The sequence below is a fragment of the Alnus glutinosa genome, chromosome 11, assembly GCF_958979055.1.
Source record: "Alnus glutinosa chromosome 11, dhAlnGlut1.1, whole genome shotgun sequence".
NCBI lineage: Eukaryota > Viridiplantae > Streptophyta > Magnoliopsida > Fagales > Betulaceae > Alnus > Alnus glutinosa.
In genome coordinates this window covers 19,659,451-19,684,602 of record NC_084896.1, presented here as the reverse complement: position 1 = coordinate 19,684,602, position 25,152 = coordinate 19,659,451, and the positions used below count along the sequence as shown (strand labels likewise).

The window sequence follows — 25,152 nt, the reverse complement described above, 5'->3', positions numbered from 1 at the left end:
ATATATATATATATATATATAAAGTTGATAAAAATTGATGAATTTAATAACTTAATTTATATTCTAACACTCTCCTTATGTGTAGGCTCAAACTCTTATTTAATAAGAGATGTCCAATATGTAATGTTCGAGAAATTATTTAATAATTAAAGTGTCAATTTGAGTAAATAATTGATTAAACTTAATTAGGTGTATTTAAAATGCAAGATAATTTTTAAAAGACTAAAGTTTATAAAATGAGTTTATCAGGTTTAAATAAAAATAATTTTATTTAGTGTGGTAAAATAAAGTGTTTTATTTTTATCCTATGGCTTGTAAATGGTAGCCATGAAAAGAGAATATAAGTGATATTTTTAGATCCAAATAAAATATGATATACTAAATAGAATATAAGAAATTGGAATTTAAATAAATAAGAAGAGAAGGAGAGTGTAGAAAATTCAAGGAAAGATCAAATAAATTAAAAAAGGAGCATCAGGTGTAGGGAAAAAGTAAAATAAGTTGAATAGATGCGAATGATAAAAAGACAAATATAATAAAATAATTAATTAAGAATAAATGAAAGAGAGAAATCAAATGATGATTAAACAAAATTGGAAAAGTCAAAGAGAAGAAGCATCAGGACAAACAAAATATGTAGGTTATTAAAAATGATGGCCAAATGACCATTTGAAAGGCACAGACACGGTCAACAATAAAAGAAGGGCATGATGGACATTTCCAATAAAAGAATATGGACAGCATTTTAAGAAAAGAAGAAAATAAAGGTACAACACTTCATTTAAGGATGCAGTGCGCCCATTTCCACGGGCAGTCCGGAAATTGAAGGATTTTTCCTATTTTCTCTTGGGTTTTTCTTGATCTACGAAGATCCAACCGTCCAAACTCAAATTCGATTTCGGAAACGTGATCCTTGCACTTGGATCTACGTTTCTATCGATCGTTTTGAGGTAAAACACTAAACTCATGATTTCGTAATTTTGGGTTAAAATATTAAAATGTGAGTTTAATCTAGTGTTTTCTTTAGGTAATGGGTTACTTGGAACTTGCTTGAAACTACCCAAACCATGGGTTTTGGTTTGGTGAATTTTTGTTAAGTTTCCTCAAACCCTAACTTTTGGGTTATGTATTTTAATTGCGATTTCTTGTGCCTAATCCTAAGTAAACCTTATGGGTTAGTGTTATTAATGTTTAAATAACAATATAATGTTATGGGTTAGTAAAATAAATTATGGTTTAAGTTTGGAAACTCTAATTTGGTGGGTTAAATTAATTTGAGAGTTTTAAGTGATTAAAATTTAGATAGTTAAATTATGTTAGTAATTGATGTAAAAAGATTTATGAACATAATATTAGAGTTAATGATATTGATAAAATATTAGTGAGAAATAATCTAGAGATTAATGAATATAATTTTAGGGCTAATACTATTATAAAAATATTAGTGAAAATAATGTATGAGTTAGTGGAATTAATTACGGGTTAGTATATTATAAGTAAATAATTAAATAGTGATTTTAATATCTAATCCTTAGTAAATACTTTGGGTTAGTATTGTTTGAGTTTTAGTTAGTGTCTAAGATTTATGGATAGTCGTTTGGAACCCTTAAAATATTATGGGTTTTCCAACGGTTTAGCCTTGAGCGATCAAGTGCTAATTAGAATGTTAATTATTTAAAGTGCTAAATAGTACAATGTGTTATTCCATAGTGATACATTGCAAGGTGGTGTCTAAGAGACCTAATGCTTAATATCCGTGCAACCAAGGTGAGTATTCTACTCACTAAGAAGTATTATTTTCAAATATGATGAATTGCAAAATATATATTGTTTTACAAACTTGAACCAACTATATGTTGATTATGAATTGTTTTGGATGATTTGAGTACTTTTGAGTATATTGAAATTATGATGATGTTTTGAAGTATGAATATAACATGTTGAGTTTAAATGAATGGAGTCACTGTAGGTTATGGTTGGGAGCTTTGAAAACTGTGATTGCAATGGAACATGAATATGATTTTAGAGTGATTTAAGTTATGCAAAATTGTTTAAGAAATGACATGTTGAACTGTTTATATTTTATAAAGAAATCAGGTGTTAAAAGCATGATTCATGAAATGAAATATATTGATTTAAGGCATGAGGCATAAGCATATGAAAGCTAAACGTGCATAGAAGTGAGGTTCACAACCCATGGGAAATTATACATGGGTTAGATTCCCTTGAGGTATTCACGAAGTACTTACTTGGGTTAGATTCCCTTGAGGTCCTCGACCATGAGTTAGATTCTCATGAGGTGCCTACTTGAGTTAGATTTCCTTTAGGTACTAGTACTTACTTGGGTTCGATTCCCTTGAAGTACTCACGAGGTACTATACTTGGGTTAGATTCCCTTGAGGTACTAGTGCTTACTTGAGTTAGATTCCCTTGAAGCACTATACTTGGGTTCGATTCCCAAGGCATAAAACAATGAGCATGAGCATGTATAGCATTGTTTTTATGAGTGATGTTTTTATGTTATGAGTAGTTTTGTTAGACGTATTAGTGTGCATAAGAGTCTCAATGGAAAAGAGCTTATGTGTATTTTTATCGGATAATTGCATGATTTAAATGTTATTGCTTTCTAAGTCTCACTGCATCAAAAGTATTATAGTAGGTGATGATGTATGTAGTTGTTTCCAACAATGGAACTTCTACGTATAAGCTCAGCTGCGTAGTATGCTTTAAATGTTTTTTTATTAGTCAGTGTTTGCTATATCAACTATGAGTGTTTTCAAATAAAAGCTTATAAAATTGGTGGCTGTTATAGTGTACGCATGACTAGAATTGAAAAGTTGGTTCTTTGCGAAAACTCAGTAAATAGTATACTTCTGAGGTCTTAGTGCAATTATTTATGCTAAGGCGGTAGACTCATAATTCCACCTGTGCGGATGCGGCAACCCCCGCAACCGTGCATACATTGATACTTTGGTTGCAGGTTTTGTGGATATAGATATTGACTCGTCCACCTAGCGTATGAGATGCTATGATTGGAGCATATCGCAACAGTCATTAGTCACGGACTCATGGGTAGTCTGTATTTTGGGTATTTTATTTATGACTCGTGTCCTATGTGGCATATGTATTTGTTGAGCCTGTATTTTAGTATGTAATTGTATAATATGTTTTATAAACTTTAAATAGATAGACTTGTAAATGGCTCTTGTTGTAATTAACTGTTATGTATTAGATGTATTTCCGTTGCACATTGATTATTATATTCCGCTGTTAAGTGTAACTCTGATTATCAGGTGCATGTTATGGGGCATATGTCATATGTTGGCTGAACAACATCTAGTCGTGCCACTGTGAAGGTCCGTTTGTATGTTTTCAAAAAAAAAAAAAAAAACGGGTCGTCACACAGTAAGATAAATGACGGAGACATTAGATTGAACTTAGAATCTTTAGAAATAATATTATATTGAACTACTACTTATTAGAAAAGCCGCTTAAATTGATAAAAATAATAATAATAATAATTTAATAATTTTATTTATATTCTACGGCTCCTCAGCACAACACTTTGGTAGGATAGTCCTTATAAGACGTACATGCAATGGATCTTTGAGTTGAATCCATTACAACTAAAAGTCCATTAAATATTGCAAATGGATCGAGCCTAATGATTGTGTGTGAAAGGCAAGAGATTCTTCTAGTATCCTTCTGAAATACTTTTATGCTGATATAGCATCATATTTTTAATAAAATAAAAAAAATAAAAAACAAACATTAAAATGAACTCTAACATTCTTAACCTCTTTATATAAAATATAAAAAAGAGACTTATAGCATAAGTAAACAGAGAAAAGAATTCGGAGTGGTTCCACGTTAGACCATTGATAATTGTCCTAAGAGCTAGTTTATGCTCTTATAATTCTCTTGATTAATTTACAATAATTCAAGTAGTTTTTATTTCTAAGAAAACTGTGGTAGATTGACAGAATACAGGCAAAGTAATAATACAATCAAACCTAAATAAAAAAATTATTCGTAAAAAATAAAAATATTAATTAACTTAATATAGAATACTTATTCTAACAAATTCAATGATATAATTACCAATTTACTTTAAAATCCAGATACCCATATAAATTGTACTGGGGCTAAACATGAATAGCATGTTTATATATAGAATCCACATCACTTTATTGTTTCATAGCTACCAACGGTAATTTTTTCTTTTCTTTGATTTGTTTAAAATTGAAGTATTACTCAACTCTACGTATCCAACTCGTGGGATCATCCATTTCATTGTACTTTGGGAAGTCTAATTTAGCCACCTCCAAACCCATATTGTTGTAGAAACCATATGCATTCTTTTCACAATTTTTGATCGTGGACTTATCCCCAAATCCAGTAGGCCCTTAGTTACTTAGTTTGTCCTTCATTCTTTGTTGACGTTCCTCTACCTTGCTTAACTTATCTATCGAAAGCTTGATGAAGTCTTCAAGTATTTTTTGGATACTCGTATTCTGCTGCTTCAGCGGATCGAACTTTGGGTCAATCATTGAGCTAGTAGATTCTGATACCAAATTGTTACGTGAATACGTAATGGATCTTGTAACGCGCTGCGCCTTTCAACAGAAAAAAAAAAAAAAAAAAAAAAAAAAAAAAAAAAAAGGATCCTGCTTCTTATTCTTGCCTATGATTGCTAATTGCAATAGTCAATGGTATATATCACTACAAAAATTTTGCTCATTAGCATCAACTCTTAGTGGACGCTAATAAGTCGACGTTAAAAGCCCGACGCTGATGCTCATCAGTCAATCACCAGCGTCGACTCAAGGGTCGACACTAATGTTATATGAGGTCGACGCTGAAACTTATATCACATATACCATAAGTCGACGTTGATGATAGACTATTAGCGTCAACATAAATGTCGACGCTAATAGTTTATTATCAGCGTCGACTTTTGTGGATGCTGATATACTAAAAAAATAAAATAAAAATAAATAAATAATAGGTCATTAGCGTCGACCCCGTCGACGCTAATGCCATATTTTAAAAAAAAAAATTAAACATAAAAAAATAATTGCTCATTAGCGTCGACTGAGTTGACGCTAATACCTTTAAATTTTTTTTTTTAAAAAAAAATAATTAATAGGTCATTAGCGTCAACTTAGTCGATGCTAATACCCTAAAAAATTAAAAAAAAAATTAAAAATTAAATAGGCCATTAGCCTCAACTGGGTTGACGCTAATACCCTAAAAAATTAAAAAAAAAAAATTAAAAAAATTAATACACCATTAGTAATTTATACACATATTTCATATATATTTCGTAATTTATACACAAGAAAATGATAAAACATACAAATAGATGGGGATTTAATACTTCGTCAGAAACTAAAATATTTAATATGGTGTCCATGATCATCAAACCCAAGTTCTAATCAGCAATCATATTGGAATATTGACGTGTGAATGGCGTAATTGATTCATTCATCGAGTCCGTAGTTGATAATATATAATGACAAGAGCGAGTGACTAATACAATTTATTTGGTCTAAATCCACTTGTGTAAGTTTTTGGATTAAATGATATCCCAACATGACCTATTAAAGGTCCAGATCAAGCTTGGGTAAATTCAGCACACAATTTTATTGTATAATCACAGCTCAAAAGTCTTATAAGAAGTGCAAAATTATACCTAGGAATAACAATCGATGGCAGTTTTGAAATCTTTGTCACGGAATGCAAAGTCCCCACGCTTCCTTGCCTCCAGCATATCTCTTGGAAAGATAACTGAATTGATCCAAATTCAAATAAAACTATTAGCATCAGGTATGAGAATAGGGATATGCAAGACCCACTTTTACAAGCCAATTACCTCATTAGTTCCTTCATCATCTCTGTAGCGAGTCATAACCAAGATCTGATGGATAGCTGTGAGGTCCATCCTCACCCATTGCTGAAAGAGGGCGTTGCGGGGTTGATGGGGCTTCCTCGTGCTTTGGAATTCCAAGCATGAAATAAGATGGAACCTGTGACCCAAATAATGGTAATCAGGTTCTTAACAAAAAGCACAGCCACTGGGTATTTTGTGAGCAGTCTCTAGCCATCTTATAACACACTGAAGCACTCAAAAAAATAAAAAAATAAAAATAATCTTTGAATGCTTCAGGAGAATACTCCTAGTTAGATTGAAGGCAGCAGCTTTCATGCAAATTAAAAAGTGCTTTTGAGCATTATTTTGCAATTTCACTCTGTCAACCTCACAAAGTTTACTAATCTTCTTAAAGAAAAATGTATCAGGCACAACGAGCAAACTTAATCAGGTTGACTTACATTGATGCTGTCTCTTTGAAGTTCTAATATACGAAGATGTTGCTCAAATTTATGTTTATCATGAGAGTTCATCATCTTAAAGAAACTTGATACAATCAAAGAATCCGCCCACAGCATTCGAGACAATTTGTGTTTGCATACATCTCTATCATTGTAATATATAGCATAAAGCAATTCCTATTTGCATCCAGCCACATTGAGCAGTCAAGAAATTTTAGAAAGAACTAAGAAGGTTATACAATTCTAAACAAAAGGGAGCATATAACATCACAGGTCCAAAATCAATTTAAAAAAGGATTACATTCATAAATTAACAGAGGAACTAAAGCTGGAATTGACAATACTCAGAACTGATTGAAGTATAGAATAAAGTATTAAAAGCAAAGTTCCTTACATCAGGTTTGGTTTGCAGTTGAGCATGGGTTGCAACAAGATCCCTTGAATTAGGCCGCTCCCTAGGTTCATATTGCAAAAGACAAAGTGCTGTTCAAATCCAAAATGTTGGAGACAAGAAGACGCAAAGAACTAAAAATTTCTTTGTTGGTCCACTGACAAGCCACTGGAATAATGTGCTTCCTAGCATTCTCGCACCCAGCAAACAAGGATATATCAACCCTAGATGCACTTCTCGTCCATCAGCCTAAATTTACAAGAGTTTCAAAGAATTTCACAATTTAGTAGATAATTCACAAATCAGTAGATAACCTTCTTATGTATATATACCATACCACCAATGTTGGGGCCCACAGAATCCAAAACACTGTAATGGAGAAGTGAAGGCAAGCTTTTGCCCATGCCAAAAGCCATATCCTTTTATCTGCCAATCATAAAAATTTCATCAATAATAACCACATGCAAAAGCGTATTTGGGAATCAGCTGACAAATCATTAATATTAGTATAACCTAGGATGCAACCAATCCTCTCAGCTGAAAGAATGTTCATATTGTGCAACACTCAAAATGCAGAGATCCGCAAAAATGAGGGATGTTCAATAAGCACTCATCTTCTCTTAGCAATGCAAGGGTTCTACATAAATTAGTTCAGATAAATAAGTTTATGATTAAAGTGAAGAAAGATTATCACGGATCAGGGGATTGATGAATTGTGAGAACTAACGATGCAGAGAAGCAAAGAGATGTAAGGTAGCTAAAAGGAGGAAGAGAAAGATGAGTACTATTTGGAGGCAGTAAAGTTGCTTGTCAACAAGATAATGGCTTCATGAGACATTAAAAATTTAAACGACATAAAACTAGTATAGAATATAAAAAATTAGTTCAGTTATTTTAGTCGACAATGGATATAGCTGCACTGGAAGGAGATTATATCCATGGAAACAACAGACTCTAGCCATTCTTTTCAATTTTAGTCGACAATGGAGTATTATAATTTAAACATGCAGATGGAACTAAACAAAAAAGGAAATTAATTATTAATAGGAGAAAAATAAAGAAATTAAAGGGGGGGGGGGGGGGAACATGCAAGAAGTTATCACAAGGGATGGCCATATATATATACCTGTAAAACATAGCCTACGTTGACCACGAAGGAATGAGGAAGAGGCTCAACCCCAATTCATTGACCATCTTTGAAAACTTTAAGTCCATTTTCTTCTTGAAGTAATATGGTAATGAGGCTTGGGTCCTTGTGATTGGCTAGTCCTAAGGTTAAGCTTGGGTCTGGGCATGGTGGATAGTGATTAACCAACAGCTCAGGATTTCCACTCAGCCCCCCACTCAAATAATTGCTGCTAAGTCCCAATCCTTCACAAAGCATCTCCAAAATTTTCTCTCCAAACCTTCTAACTTGTATCACATATTCCCCAACAACCTTCCTCATCGTATATTGCCAGTAAAAACATGATTAGAATTCATTGCATGCAGAAGTTTAATTATGAAATATCAAAATTAATTAATTTATATTTATTTCTACATCTTCTATGCATTAATTACCTGTATGTAGATGGCTTTTCAGGCCAAAATTGCATGCATTCCTCTAAAGGATAACAAGGGTGTGTTAGTGCATCCCTCCAGTAGTGAACCTCCTCAGCTATGTGATTTTGACTGCTTGTGTAGAACTTGCAGCTTCTATTGGTGTCCTTGGAGCGTTGGCTAGCCTTCTCCTTTGCAGGCATGGAATGGAATTGTTTGAAAACATCCATTGCTTCATCCATTAATTTCTTCAAAATTCCATGATTTATGGCCTGTTTTATATAAATTAAAGTTACCCAAGAAAGGAACATACTCATAGAAGTCGGGCCTAAAAACTAAGAATTATTTATCATATGCCTTCAATATTCTTCATTCCCATTTTCCTCTACCATCCAACAAATCCCAAGAAACTGCAACAGAACACAATAAAAAACAAAACCCACCTGTTAATTAAGTATGCATTAATGTAATTTTTATTAACATTAATAACAATCATAAGAATGCATAACAATAATACATCAATGGACAATATTGAATGTGCACCACCTTCTTGTCATTTCGTACGGCTGGAATCAATAATTGGTACCTTTACTTCTGTGCTAATAACTTTTTCCACTACCTTCCAAATTCTAATGAACTTTTCTCCACCACGTAGTATATGGCATTTTCAACGAGGAAGAACAAAAGGCATTGCATCTTCAGAAAAGATCAGAAAAAGAGAGCTGAATGAATACCTGATGGATCGAAAGGCCATGTGTTGGGAGAGAGCGTGAAAGAAGAAATGGGCTCCGTGGAGGAACACCACGATTCCCGTACAACCAAGCAGAAATAACTCCACCGTCATCTCTATCTTAATATTGTTGTTGCAACCAAACACGGCCTTAAAACCACCAGAAGCAGAGGAATCTGAAGGCAAAGAATAAGTCTACGTTGGGCTTTGGAAAAAAGAAAGTCTTATTTACACCTCGCTAAATAATAAGTTGATATAATTTTTTATTTTTTTTTTTTTAAAAAAAAAAAAAATTAAATAATTAGTGACATGCCAAAATATTAAGTTGATATAATTTTTTTAAAAATAATTTGAACTTTAAATTATTAATGACGCGTCAAATCATGATAGAATAATATGATCAATATAGATCATCTTATCGATCCTAGTGCATTAGTCCGATTAATCATGAATGAGTTCGATCAATCATACTTGAGAGAGTAAATGTTCAATCTAGCTAACGTGCGATTGATCTTATTGCAATAATTAGTCTGATCGATCGGATGATCTACCATGATCTATCGATCCTACTTATCTGCCATGATCGATCGGATGATTAATCGAATAATTTATCGATCCTATTGATATATCATGATCGATCAGATGATCTATCACGATCGATCAAATGATCTACCATGATTGTTCGGATGATCTATCGATCCTATCGATCTATCATGATTGATCGGATGATCTATCAACCCTATTGATCCATCATGATCGATCAGATGATCTATAAAATTTATCGGATGATCTATCGATCTTATTGATCTATCATGATTGATCAGATGATCTATCATGATTGATCGGATGATCTATCAATCGTGATCGAGTTTGATCGACCAACCTTGACACAATGAAGGTTCGATCAAATGTCCGATCGATCCTAGTGTAGTAGACTGATCGATCATGATAGAAAAATATGATCGATAGACCATCCGATCAATCATAGTGCATTAATTAGTCCGATCGATCGTGAAAGAGTTAGATCAATCATAATTAACATATATAAAAATAAATTGAAATTAAATTATTTAGTGACGAGCAAAATTAGTTAATTAATAATATAATTATATTAAATAAAAATTATTTAATAATGTGCCAAAATTTGCCAAGTTATTTTTTAAAAACAAATTAAAAAAATTAAAAAAAAAAAGGGAAAAGGAAAAAAAAATTTAAAAACAAAAAACAAATAAGAAAGATTTTACAATGAAATTACACACAAAAAAAAAAAAAAAAAAGATTATGGTTTATTCGATCTTACAATGATCAGACTAATGCATTAGTATCGATTTGATGTTCTATCAAACTTTTTCTTTTCTTTTCTTTTCTTTTTTTTTCTTTTTTTTTTTTTTTTTTGTATATGTGTATATGTATTTCCTATTTTCTTCATTTTTTTTATGAGACATATGACCACGTGACAGGTTTTGATTGGTTTGACATAAAATTCCATTTATGATACAAAATAAAACCTAACCATAAAAAAATAAATTCGTTAAAAATCTAGAGATTAAAATGGCATTTAACCCAAAAATTTAAAACTTAAAAAATAGGAAAATTTTACGAATAATATAAAAAAGAATTTTTTTTTTTTAATAGGTTTCATTTTTTTTTTTTTTTTTAAAAAAGTTTAATAGGTTTATATGATTTTTTTTTTTTTTTTTGTTATACAAGGTCATTAGAGTCGACCCCAGGGTCGACGCTAATGACCTATTATCAGCGTCGACAAATCTAAGTTGACGTTGATAACCTATTATTAAAAGTCGACACTGATAATATTCAATTTTTTTAAAAAAAAAAATTAATTTATTTTTATACAAGGTCATTAGCGTCAACTCCAGAGGACACTAATGACCTATTATCAACATCGACTTTTTAGTCGACGCTAATACTTTTGAACTTTTTCAAAAAAATATTAATTTGTTTATATAGGGTCATTAGCGTTGACCCCAGAGTTGACGCTAATGACTTATTATCAATGTCGACAACTAATAGTCGACGCTGAAAATAGGTTATTAGTGTCGACCCTAGTGTCGACGCTGATAATGATTTATTAGCGTCAACGAAAGTGGACGCTAATAATTAAATGTCGTTGCTATTTCTCAACCTGGACGAGGCAAAATTTCCTGCCAGATTATTAGTAACGACATATTAGCGTCGACAACAAAGTCGATTGTTAGCATCCACTGTTATAGTTGACGCTGATAGTCGACTATTAGCGTCAACTTTGAGTCGACGCTAATAGTGTCGCTCCTAATGGGCGAATTTCTTGTAGTGGTAGGAAATTAAAGTTTCTTGGGTCTCGTATCAAATACAAGGTTTAAGAATTAAATTTGCATGCCTTTTATTATCACATTCAATTCTTTAAAAAAAAAAAAGAGAATAACCTCACAAACTCGATGATAACCTCTCCTACGAGAACTACAATGCTTTAGAGATAAATCTTATAGATAATTGGCTAGATATTTATTCACAGAACCCTTGGAGAAAATCACTCACAGACTCGATGATAACCTCTCTTACGAGAACTACAATGCTTTAGAAATAAATCTTATAGATAATTGGTTAGATATTTATTCACAGAACCGTTCTCCTACTCAATTTAAATGATAACATCGATTAAAAGACTACCATTATGCAGGGTAGTGCCTTATTCAAACGAAATGACAAACATTATTAAACGAAAGACAACAAAGTCTACAATTAGACATCGTAGTGACTCATCTAACTGACCAACAAAAAGTGAAATACTATTACTACTTTATGCCATGCCCTTCCACGTAACTTCATATCATTGGACGTGGTTGTGGAGATTCTCAATCTTGTTTGGCTGTGGTTGTGGAGATTTCTGAATCAGAAGTGATGATTCAAAGGACCACGAGCAAAGAATATGCAACTCGGAAATCAGTCCTGTTCCGGCCGTGAAGCCAAATTTAACCCTTTCTGGTAAGTGATCTCTCAAATCAACTATAGATGAAAGGTGTTGTTTTATTGGGACGGGATCATTACTTTTGAATCCAGTGAAGCTCACACTTAAATTTTGTGTGCTGGGATCGTAACTAATACTAGAACTGTATGTTCTCTTCTCCTTAATGATGCTATACCATGTTGTCGAGTTCCGAGATGTCATGTTGTTGATGTTGATACCAACGTGCGCATTAGCTGGGTCAGGCTGATCCACATCGCTATTCCAGAAAGTGTCAAATTCCACCGCAACGAATTTATTTGCAGCTAAGAAAGTTGAGTCTCTCATTTGGTCGCGGCTCACAAGGCCAAGGCCAGAGCCGTCTGTTGGAGTGGGTGGAGGGAAATCGGGGCTTGCGAGGAAGAACATTAGCCCATCTGAATACCTTTCTGCACCTTCCGAAGAGATGATGAAAGAGAAGCTGGTAGTGAAGTTGGCAACTTCTCGTGTACTATTTTCCCAGAGAAGCATGGTTTCTGAATACGTGGCTCGACCCCAGTTGTCCACCGCATTTGGGGTGAGTTGGATGACTGAACCTGAGATTGTAGCGTTTCCTGTCAGTATTATAGGTTGAGAGAAATCGGTGTAGTTGAATGATAACTGAGATGCGAAAGGGATTATGAGGAAGAGGATAGTAGTTGACATCAAGTAGGGAAGATGAAGAAAATGAAGAAGCAGCTTTTGTGAATGGAAAGCCATGGTTGGGAGATAGGTGATCCAGTCAAGTGACACTTATTTGAGGACTTTTCTAATAAGTGCGGCTAGATAATTAAGGAGACGCGATCAGGAGGGTGCCACGTACGATGCTCTAACTTCACACCAAATGAAGGCCTTTCCTTTCATGGTCATATGTCTACGAGAAATTTTTTTTTTTTTTTTCAAAAAAAATAAAAAATAAAAAAGTAGGGGTTTGGGAAGGGGGTGGACTCGGATTCTCTAGGATTTAGATTTTATCTCTAATTCTAAAACTTCTCTTGGGATATATATATAGAAGAGTTTTGAATTTTGTATGTATAGATTTTGCTTTGAGAGCTTCTACACATCCTCCCCTCATTTTCCTTTATCACCATTTTATAATAAAAAAATTGATTTTTATTAAAAAGTTGTCTTTAATGTTACATCAGAGACAACTTTTTAATAAAAACTAATTTTTTTAAAGAAAAGAGAGTAACAGAGAGGATGAGAATCTCCTCTTTAGCATTTTCCTTTTGCTTCTCATTATGCAACGCCCCAGTCCAGTATATGCCTATGCTCTCTCTCTCTCTCTTCCGCCCTCTTTCTCGTTTATATATTTCTTCAATATATTTTAACACCATTGGTTGGTATGAGAACCAGACTGCGCAACATCAGTATAAGGATTGTAAATGAGCCGACTTGGCTAATGAATCTGTGAAATAGAGAGAGAAAATGACAGTGTGTTCTGTGATTTCAACATCGTTGCTTTTCATCCACAATTCTTTCTAGAAAGGAGGAATGAATTAAGGAAGGATGAAGAAAAAATAAAGCAAAGTAAATGGTTTCTTCTAAAAGCTGGAGCAACCTCAAATTTTCTTCATATGGCTAGAATTTTTTGATCGGTCAACCCTTTGAATGCAAAGAGAAAACTTTGAATTGAAATATCCTCTTATTTCCCTGCACAAGTATTATTTCATCTCCCGAAGTGAGTTCCTTCTTGTCAGCTTTTGCCCACGTGGTGTAATAAAAGTGGCCTTCTAGATTTCCTTAGGATAAGATAGAAGATAAAGGTTAGCTGTGAGAAAGTGGGAAGCTTGGTAATGTGCATAAGTACTACATAGTCTACATGCCAGTCATTTAATAGCTAAGATGAGTGATAGTTGTAGTCTGGTATAATTTGACCGTTCAATGAGTGGTTGCCAACAAGGATACCACTTAAAATTTAAAGTGAACAACTCATGTACTACTGCACGATATGCATTGTTTGTATTAAAAATATTTTTGTGTATATAATTCATATCTATTTATATAATGTATATTGTTGCTTAATATATATATTGATTATGGGCACAAATTATTTTTATTAATTAATCAAATTGCGTATAAAGTCGAGCTTTATCGAGTCAACTATGAGCGAAGTCACAAGTAACTTTGTTCCTTTACACCTTAACTAATGTAGACTAAATGACAAGTGGCTTCATGAAGGAATTTAGAATTAATTCTAGCAAGAAAAAGTTATGGAATTAAAATTCTAATCAGGGAAACAAAATTACCAAAATATCTCATTAAAAAAATAAAATTAGAAAAGTTACAAAATAAAAAATAAAAACAATGACTCATAGCATGTTTGTGGGTCTGGCCCACCACGTCGTCGATGTGAGTTTTGGCTGACCCATGGCGTGGCCGTAAATATTTTTATTATTATTATTATTTAATTTTTTTATGCTTTTTAAATTAAGGGGCTAATAAGAAGAAAAATCAAACAACAAGATATGATTAAAAGGAGCTAATAAATCAAAACCTCATTGCGAAAAAAATATTCGTAGTTTAGGGGCAGTGGTTAAGTAGAGGAATAAGATATCCTTTTTTTAAATGAAATGGAATTGAAGGATTTCATAATAAGAATTTTATTTTGTTACATTTAACTGTATATATAATATTATGTGGTGAATATGTTAATTACTAATTTATTTAAATTTTTTAAATGACATAACATCATGTATATCGTTAAATGTAATAAAATAAAATCATAGTCATGAAATAACTACTCCCAATTTCAAGTAAAATGAAGCATGTAGTGGGCATAAAGTGTAATCTGGTCTCCGTCATCAGCATTCATACGGCTTCTGTTTATCCGTCATGTTGTTCGTGAAACACCAATCAACATGATCAGTTTCTAGCCACTCGATCATCCGTTTTCTTTTTAATTAATGCCACCTTTAATACATGGAATGGCTAGAATTTTAAATAATATTACTACATTTCATATTTATTAGTTTGATTATAAATTTATAACACTAGAAGAGAATATTCCACTATTTGGTGAAGTGCAATAGGCTGATAAATTGAATGATATTGTAATTAAATTTTCTAAAACATTATTATAATACAATTTTAATTTACATTTTTATAGATTTTTTAAATAAAGGCTAAAAGACCAGATGCAAATCCATTTTGGGTTGGGCTCCAAGGGACTTGGAGATCAAGTGGGTGACGAAGGCAAACTTCAGCAAAAGAATTGCATATATATATATATATATATATATATATATATATATGAGACCACAGCGTTTATATACATCTTTGAATAAATTATAAATCTATCGTGTTAGGACTGTTTTCAATACGGAAATACAAGTTTTTGTAAAATTCTTCTTTTATCTCTACAAAATAATAAATATCAATAAAGGAGCTTGTCGGAGGTGTCAGCCGGACCCACTCCGATGTCTAAATCAATTTTTAAGAAATAATATAGATCAAGTCTTTGTAATAAAAAAATTCATGCATCTATCTCATACATAATGATTTGTACTTATTTATAGATGGATTTTCAATCGTTGTTCCAGATCGTGTGAGAACTGATTTTCTGATTCTAAGATTTCTTTCCAACATATTTAAGATTCATATCTTTAATGTATCCGGGATACATATTTTCAACGTACATCTTTAATATCTCGGGATTGGATACTTCTGAAATATTTTTGAGCTTTTATTGAAGTTGTCTCTTGATGGCCTCAACTTTAATTAGTCTTTCGGGCTTCATATATTAATTAGCTACGTAAATTTAGTAAGCTCATTTGCTCATTGTTGAGAATATTCCCTAACATAAGGGTTTTGCTTCGTGACAATCAAAATATCCGAAACTCAAACAATTAATGGATATATATACAACCCCCTAGAAAATTATGTTCCTGAAGGCCTAAAATTCCGTAATTTCGAAAAACATTACTGTGAAGAAATTGAAGATCTTGCAGCTACAACAACAGTCAACAGGTATGAAAATTTACTTTAGGAAACGCAAGCAGGATTAAATAAAAGAGTCCATAGAAGAAAAAGTCTAAATTTTTATTTTTTGTATGTGGGTCGTTGAGCAAAAGGATTTGGATTTTGGAAAGAAGTTTTGCAAAATTGTGGCTTAAGCTCCTCTGTTGTTATTTGATTGGGGTGATATTATTCTAGAAGGGGTGAAGACTTGGAAAAGCAAAAGCCATTTTAGCATCCTTAATTTGTAGATTGGCTCTTTGTAGCTGCTGTGTACAATCTTTGGAAGCTCAGAAACAGCTTCAAGTTTGGCAATCAGCTGTGATCTGAAGAACAGCTTTTATATCACATATGTTGGGAGGCTAGCACTCGGGTTATGGTTAAAGGCCTTGGGAAATTCAAGCTCACAGTGGCAAATGTTAAACTTTGTGATAATTGGGGTATTTCCCGTAGTATTCTGCAGTAGTAGGTATGGTTTTGAACGAGTTTGGCAGCTGTATGCTTGATTAGGAGTGGGCAGAAACCCCGACCCCCGCAAAACCGTCACTAACCGGCAACTAACTTCCAGCGGCTAGTAGGTAGAATAAAACTACTGTTTCGACGTCGGTTTGATTCGGTAGGCAATAGAGATTTTTTTTAGGCTGTTAACCAAACCAATTCAACTGAACGTGTTTTTTTTTTTTTATTTGAAATCAAAACGACATCATTTTATTTCAAATGAAACAACATTGTTTTTAAAATAAAAAATAAAAAAAACTCATTTTGGCCCATAAAAAACAGTCTTTGCTCAATATGAAAAACTCACGATTAACCGATTATCCGACCGACATGTAACTGACTTAACTGAAATAATCGGAAATTGTTATGGTTAGTATGAATTCAGTTAATTAACCGACTGTAACGATTTGGTGGGCGAAAATGCCTCTTCGGTCACTGATTTAACTGATAATTGGAGCTTGGTCATGTGATACGTACCCAGCTGGTTTTTGGTTTTTTGGGTGTTTTTTCCTGCTCTTCCTTTGAGTTTGGTTCTTTGTTTTCGTTGTTTGTGTTTTGTATAGTAGAACTAGAATCCTATACAGACTTTTGGTGTCTGGTATAATGGCAATAATGCTGATATCAATCGTATGGACTCTGCTCTTTTATGTTTATCTTTTTGTACTACATGTTACTTTATTAATATATTAATTTTTACACACATATTTATGAAGTTTCGTAGATACATTTTTTTTGTTATTGTTATACACGTTATGTTATAGAGTACTTCATTTTTATTTTAAATTTTTGTTTATTATATATATATAACCAATTTTTGTTTATTATATATATATAACCCTATGAACTAATAGCCAATTTTAAAATAGTCTCATGAATTTCTAAGTGTACTAATGTGACCCATCAAACTACCAAAGTGTGCTAAAAATGCTACTTTTGTCAAAATATTCTTATAAAATAACTAAAAATTAGGAGACCCTTCCGGAGGTCTACCTAAATTAACTTTTGTGAGAAAAAGAGTCTGTTTAATCCAAAAAATTCAGTCCCCCTCTATACCTTGGAATAGGATCCTCTCCATTTCAAATGAAATAGATGTTATCCATTTTATGGTCAAGATTTAAAGTTGATACATCTAATAGAGTACATGATTTCACATAATTATTTTAAATTTTGAAAAATATACCAACATTGACTTTATATATACCATTAGATACAACAACTTCAAATCCTGACCTTTCATTTAAAATTGAGAGTATCCATTTCATTTAATGAAATGGAAATGATCATATTCCCTATATGAGGTATGGGCCTATTTAGAGGCTGCGTGATGAGCACCCTTACTGCTAAGGTTTCGTCTTCTTTGGCTTGGGAGCACCGTTAGATTCCGACTTAGACTCGGGTTCTTCTCTCCTCCAATCTCATGATTCTTTCCTTATAAACCTCCAGGTGAGATCTTTGGCGGCAAATCCGAGATTTATTTTCAATTCCGAATTTTTCGGGATCAAGTGTGATCCCACGAAATCCGTGTTACAACTCATTCCTTAATTGGGGCTGATGACTAAGTCCCCGAGACACGCTTGTCCTGAGTTTTGGTTGGCTGAGTTGACTCTCGATCTTAGGTTGTCTATATCTCTGGAACCCAATCAGAATATACCTCTTGTCGCGTATTTTCGAGAATAACTGCTTTGTGCTATCTCCCAAAATAGAACTTTCTTAGAAGTCCTGTTGTCTTGGTTGCTTAATATCTATGTCTCGAAATAGAACTATTTCGGGAGTTATGTTGTCAATTCTTCTTAGGTCGATACCGACTCAAAGGCCTAAAATTCTAAGAACAAGCCGATTTGAATGAAATTATTCTCGACACTTTCAATAAAATTTTTGGAAGTTTGTCTGCTAAGCAGAGAAAGTGATTGGATTAACTTATGCCCAGGGGCATGCATAGGCTCAGCTCTGAAACCCCACTATAGCATTTTAATTATACCTGGATCGTTAATTATTTATTTTTAATTTCTTTCATGAAGTTAGAATTATAATTCTTAAATATTATTAAATTTCTAACCCGTTTGTCTTTTTAAAATAAGTACTGATTTTTTTTAAGTGAAATATAATTAGTGACTTAATAAATTGAAGATCTGCTTATATAGCATGATCGAGTGAATAACTAAATAGTCTAATAATAGATTGCTAGAGCCTAGAGGACCTCGAGTCCACAATAATACTATTTAGTCGACCTATGCAATGTACGCATAAACCTACAATTAACGTAATTAGCGTCCCACATCGAAAACTTAAGAAATAAATGCGCAGTTTATGTAGCGCGATTTCTGCTCTGAGAAGTACGGCCTTACTTAAACAGGATCTGTTGATGAACCATAGCCGTGCGATCAGAGTCTGAGTGACAGCGTCGTGGCCCTCTGGCCTTTAATGCAGCAGTGGAGGAGTCATGAACTCTGGCCGGGATGGTTGCCCCGTTGTCACTGCAAATGTCTCTTCTTTTTATTTTATTTTATGTCCAATTATAGTATTTGGGATCTGGGAAAGGAGTAGTTTACTCTTGAGTAAATTTACTTTTTATTGAAATGTTAGATTGTTTGCCAGTTTGGGAAGTTAGAAAAAAGGAAAACTTAGATTAACTAAGGTTAATTTAAGCCATGTGGCTTTGTTGGGTTGAGTTTCTCAACTCTCTAATTTCTAGGAAACAAGAACATTTTAGAAGAAACTCTTTTTTGTATTCTCTTTTAATTTTCATAGTCTTAAGATTTTGTTCGTAGCATTAGAGCTATCGACTAACGTCATTATTCGAACTCAAAAGTTTTAAGCTTTTAAGATAAGTGGTTATTTAACATAGTATTCAAGTCAAAGGTCATGAACTCAAACCCTCACTTTCCTCTCTCATTTCACTTAAATATTCTACGTGTTGGGCCTCGCATATTAAAAATAAAATTTGAGTCCACACATAAGGTGACATGTTAATTTTCGTGGTTCTTTATTTTCTTATTCCAATGTTCTCTTTTAATTTTCATAGTCTTATGATTTACTTCATAGTATCGAAGCCATCGCCTAACGCTATTGTTAAAACTTGAAGGCTTAAACTTTTAGGACAAGTGGTGATTTAATATAGTATCAGAGTCAGATGTCATAAGTTCAAATCCTAACTCCCCTTCCAATTTCAATTCAATATTTGACATGTTGTCACCTATATAAGTGACAATTTATCAAGAACCACATATTTTTATTACACTTTTTGCTTTTTCTTTTTTTCAAAAATCCCATGAATGATGTGGCATTGCAACTTGTACTCTCTACAAAATTATTGTTTATTAGAAGAAAAAAAAATCAATAAAAATAAAAATAGCACTTTAAAGTTAAGAGAAGTTGTTAGAAACTACCTCAAATTCCGATTTGACTTGTTTGCTTTACTCAACTTGTTAAGAGCATCCACCAACTCCTTTGCCTGACTGAGTGCTAGCAATTGCTCATTGTTTTCAAATTTTTTATTTTTTATTTTTAACTTTTTTAATTTTTTTTAATGAGATATTTTTGGTCATTTTGTTTCCCTCTTTAAAATTTTAATTCCATAACTTTTTCTTGCTAGAATTAATTCTAAATTCCTTCATGAAGCCACTTGTAATCTAGTATGCATCATTACTGATGTTGCGCAGCCTGCTTCTCATATCAATTGATGGGGTGTTGCATAATGAGAAGCAGAATATATAAATACAAAATTCAAAACCCTTCTATACATAAAACCTAGAGAATTCTTAGAATTAAAGATCAAAACTAAATCCACGAAAAAACCGAGGCCACCCGACTCATGGGGTGGCCTGCCACTCCCTTCACATAAAGGGTGGTTGCTACCGAAACACTCATTTTTATTTGGGGAAACTTCACAAAAAGAGTATCAAACTAATGCGCTTTTTCAATTAAGAGTACTAATGTTGCAAAACGTTCAATTGAGTGTATGAATTTATCAAAACTGTTCAATGTAGGGTATTCTTTCACCCTCCATTCTAAATTGATGACGGAACCCAAAACATGTGTGTTTCACGTGATTTACTTAAGCATTTCTTCCATTTATGCCCCTCAGAGCTCTCAAAAAAATTAACTAAAAACAAAAACCATGCCACCTTCAAAACGCCCCGTTTGAATAAAAAATCACACTCTATGTCGTCGTCGTCGTCTTTTTCCATCGTTTTCTCTCTCCTGCTTTGTTTATGTACTTGACTCACAACGAAACCAAACCACAGCATATAGGAAAACTATCTTGTTTCTTGATGGCAAACTCAAACTGCTCCATCAGACACAACCAACAGCATGATCCATGGTCGTTCTTTCTTTCCTGAAGCTTCTCTGTTTTCTGTTTTCTGCCTTCAACAGACAAAAGTCTAACTTCTCTTTAGTTATCCTTCTCTTCTTCTCATCAACTGTCACCCTTTCTCTTCTGTTCTCTGTTTATGTCACCGAATCTACTGTCATTCCTCCTTCTAACATATGCAAACTTTCTCCATTCCTTTAACCCAATGATGTCTCTCCTTTCTGCAACTGTCAACCCTTTTCTCACCCAGTCTTCCTTCAAACACCAAGTCTGATACTTACCATCTCCTTTCTCTTCACCAAAAAAAAAAACAAAACTTTACTTTGGCAGCAGCCCATGTCATTTTTCCTTCTTTGTCTTCTTTCTTCTCTTCTTTCTTCACTCCATGCTCTTATTTTCTCATTGGCAGCAGCCCACGTCATTTTTCCTGGATCTTCCGTCAAGCCACAGAACCAGTGAGCTTTCATCAGCTCTTCCTCAAAGTCTCCTCATTATCAGTCTCTCAGTCTCGTCTCTGTGTCTTGGCTTTCAACAGACAAAAATCTATGTTTTCTCTTTATTTTTCTAATAAATGATAGGAGGCGGCTGGGGGAGATGGCCGGAGGGACGGCGACGGTCGCCAACGGAGTGCGCTGCGATATGCTGGTGCTGTTTGTGCAGCGTCATGAACCTCCTCGTCCTGGCCGTCTACAAGGTCCCGACGGGCCTTTGCAGAAAGGCCTAGAAATAGAGAAAACGTCATCGTTTGATCAAGAAGAAGAATCAGAAGCATATGACGACGGGCCTGTTGGCCTACAGGCCCGAGAGTGCCGTTGTTGGGCCCACGTGCACGGAGTTTGAGGCTGAGATGAAGAGGCCGAGTGGTGGTGAAGACGAGGATGAGGACAGGGGTGATGGGGGAACAGACACTGTCGATTTGGAGAAGGAAATGTGGGACTGGTTTTTTGCGAGTGGGTATTGGAGGAGTTCGTCTTAAAGAGAGATGTGATGACAGTATGAATTTTTTTTTGTACATGAAAGAGAGTGAAAGACTTTTTGTGTGAATGAAGAAGAGATACAACAATGGATGCCGTGGTTTAAGATCTTGTTTTCATGAACTTCAAACTGAGAGGCAGTGACAGAGTCCACAACGATGAAGCATTTCTGTGATGATCTGAGCATTAGTGGCACTGGATTCTACATCATGATTTGTGGTGATTGCATAGGTGTCTTTGGCTGAGTGTGCATGATATGCAGCATATATGTCATGTTGAGAGGCTGCATGATCTTTGGGAATTGCATTGGTGATAGGTGTGGTAGCTAGGCTAATATCACTAACCTATTTTGTTTTAAAAAAAAAAAAAAACAAAGACCATATTTGTTGAGATACCCAGCCATTGCAATGAGGGTAGCAAACCACGTAAGGGAATCCCAGGCAACTAATTTAGCTAAGCACTCCTTCCATCGCACAGTCCACAAGCTGCTGCTCTGAGAGAGAGATTCCCTTCCCAAATGCCTGAGAGTAGGCTGCCTCAACAACTCCAGTGGTGCTGAATGTCCAGCAAGATCCACAGTGGCCTTGATCTTTAACTGGGCTGACTATGCGAGAAAACGCGGGAAGAAGACGACGACGACGACGTAGAGTGTGATTTTTTATTCAAACGGGACATTTTGAAGGTGGCATGGTTTTTGTTTTTAGTTAATTTTTTTGAGAGCTCTGAGGGGTATAAAGGGAAGAAATGCTTAAGTAAATCACGTGAAACACGTATTTTGGGTTCTGTCATCGATTTAGAACGGAGGGTGACGGAATACCCTACATTGAATAGTTTTGATAAATTCATACACTCAATTGAACGTTTTTGCAATATTAGTACCCTTGATGGAAAAAAGTGCGTTAGTTTGATACCTTTTGTGAAGTTTTTCCTTTTTATTTTTATTTTTTTCTCTTTTTTTAAAATAAATAAATAAATATATAAATAGATAGGGGTGACGTTAGAGCATCGTGGCACCCTACTGATCCCGGTTCCTTACCTATGGCGGCACTTATTAGAAAAAGTCCTCAAAGAAGAAATTTAAGCATAAAACTTTCTTTTCAAAGGAAAAATTCAACATACGGAATCATTTTGTCAATAAATTGCAAGACTAGCACCTGCAGCTAGCTATATAGCTGTGACGCCAAGTCATACATTTGATGACAAATTGGCCGGTAACCTCTCTCCCAAGTCCCAACCATGGCTTTCCATTCACAAAAGCTGCTTCTTCATCTTCTTCATCTTCCCTACATGATGACAACTATTTTCCTCTTTCTCATAATCCCCTGCGCATCCCAGTTATCATTCAACTACACAGATTTTTCTCAAATTAATTCCGAAGTTATAATAACGACAGGAAACGCTACATTCTCAGGTTCAGTCATTCGACTCACGCCGAATGAAGTGGACAACTGGGGTCGAGCCAGATATTCAGACACCATGCAACTCTGGGAAAACAGTACAGGAAAAGTCGCGAGTTTCACTACCAATTTCTCTTTTATCATCTCTTCGGAAGGTGCAGAAAGCTATTCAGATGGGCTAACGTTCTTCCTTGCAGGCTCCGATTTCCCTCCACCTATTCCAATAGATGGCTCTGGCATTGGCCTTGTGAGCCGCAAGCAAATGAGTGACTCAGCTTTCTTAGCTACAAATAAATTCGTTGCGGTGGAATTTGATACTTTCCGGAATGATGGATGGGATCCGCCTGACCCAGTTCGAGAGCACGTTGGTATCAATATCAACAGCATGACATCTCGGAACTCGACAACATGGTATAGCATCATTAAGGAGAATAGAGCATACAGTTCTAGTATTAGTTACGATCCCACCACACAAAATTTAAGTGTCAGCTTCACTGGATTCAATAGTACTAATGATAACGTCCCAATAAAACAACACCTTTCTTCTATAGTTGATTTGAGAGAGCACTTACCAGAAAGGGTTAAATTTGGCTTCACGGCCGGAACAGGACTGATTTCCGAGTTGCATATTCTTTGCTCGTGGTCTTTTGAATCAACAACACCACTTCTGATTCCGAAATCTCCACAACCACAGCCAAACAAGAATGAAAAACAAAGCAAGGCAGGTTTGGTGGTGGGGCTGAGCGTGGGTGGATGCGTTTTAATTATGGGTTTGGGGATAGTTTGGCTTATGAAAAGGAAGAAGCGGGCTAGAGGGGGAGGAGATGAGGATTTGGGCTTTGATCTTTCCATGGACGACGAATTTGAACGTGGTACAGGGCCAAAGAAATTTTCCTACAAAGAATTGGTTCGCGCAACGAATAACTTTGCAGAGGAAAATAAGCTTGGAGAAGGAGGGTTCGGTGGGGTTTACAAAGGATTTCTAAGAGAAATGAATTCCTATGTTGCTGTCAAGAGGGTGTCAAGGGGGTCCAACCAAGGGGTAAAGGAGTACGCATCTGAGGTGAAGAGCATTAGTGGACTGAGGCACAGGAATTTGGTTCAACTCATTGGTTGGTGCCACGAAAACAAAGATCTCCTACTCGTTTATGAATTCATTCCGAATGGCAGCTTGGATTCGCGTCTTTTCAAAAGTAAGAGTTTGTTAAAATGGGCGACGAGGTACAACATTGCTAAAGGTTTGGCGTCGGCGTTGCTATACTTACACGAAGAATTGGAGCAATGCGTTCTCCATAGGGACATAAAGTCGAGCAACATCATATTGGATTCAAGTTTCAATGCAAAGCTTGGGGATTTCGGCTTAGCCAGGATGGTGGAACATGCAAAGGGATCCCAAACCACGGCTTTGGCCGGGACGATGGGCTACATGGCCATTGAATGTGTTATCTCCGGCAAGGCTAGCAAGGAGTCAGATATATACAGTTTTGGGATTGTGGCTTTGGAGATAGCCTGCGGAAGAAAAGCCATCGAATCGAATGCTAAGGAAGACGAGATAATTTTAGTGGAGTGGGTTTGGGAGCTGTATGGAAGGGGAGAGCTTCTTGATGCAACCGACTCCAGATTGTGTGGAGATTTTGATGAGCAGCAAATGGAACGGTTGATGATCGTAGGGCTCTGGTGTGCTCACCCAGATTATAGTCTCAGGCCTTCAATAAGGAAAGTCATTAGTGTGCTTGATTTTGAAGCTTCATTACCCGTTGATCTGGGAACAAAGATGCCTGTGCCAACCTATGTTGCCCCTTCTGGTAGGGCATCTACATCTTCAGCTACTGCTTCTGAAGTCCAGCAGGCTCAGTCTTCAAGCCATAGTTATAGTGACAAAGGTTCCTCACAAATCACTACGGCATCTTCTTCGGCTACCAGGTAAAAAAATTATCTTGACAACGTACATAAATAGACATTTGATACGTATGACAGACTGTTTGTACCATAAATAATTTCATTATGTAATTCTTATATACTAATTAGTAAAACCACATGA

General features: G+C 34.7%; 2 protein-coding genes and 1 pseudogene across 2 annotated transcripts; 1 reads left to right on the top strand and 2 right to left on the bottom strand.

Moving 5' to 3' along the window:
• Positions 1–5,653: 5,653 nt before the first annotated feature.
• LOC133881188 (hyoscyamine 6-dioxygenase-like) lies at positions 5,654–8,574 on the bottom strand (annotated as a pseudogene).
• Positions 8,575–11,820: 3,246 nt separating this feature from the next.
• Positions 11,821–12,693, bottom strand: LOC133881186 (mannose/glucose-specific lectin-like). The gene has a single exon (XM_062320135.1). The coding sequence runs from the start codon at positions 12,691–12,693 to the stop codon at positions 11,821–11,823; it is 873 nt and encodes a 290-aa protein (XP_062176119.1).
• A 10,243-nt stretch (positions 12,694–22,936) lies between these two features.
• LOC133882292 (L-type lectin-domain containing receptor kinase IX.1-like) lies at positions 22,937–25,141 on the top strand. The gene has a single exon (XM_062321427.1). It carries the CDS (start codon positions 22,951–22,953, stop codon positions 25,036–25,038), a length of 2,088 nt encoding a protein of 695 aa, XP_062177411.1. The 5' UTR covers positions 22,937–22,950; the 3' UTR covers positions 25,039–25,141.
• The last annotated feature ends 11 nt before the right edge of the window (positions 25,142–25,152 follow it).

Excerpts from the sequence above, each read along its gene's own strand:
- LOC133882292 (XM_062321427.1), top strand. The coding sequence starts at position 22,951 with ATGGCTTTCCATTCACAAAAGCTGCTTCTTCATCTTCTTCATCTTCCC.
- LOC133881186 (XM_062320135.1), bottom strand. The coding sequence starts at position 12,693 with ATGGCTTTCCATTCACAAAAGCTGCTTCTTCATTTTCTTCATCTTCCC.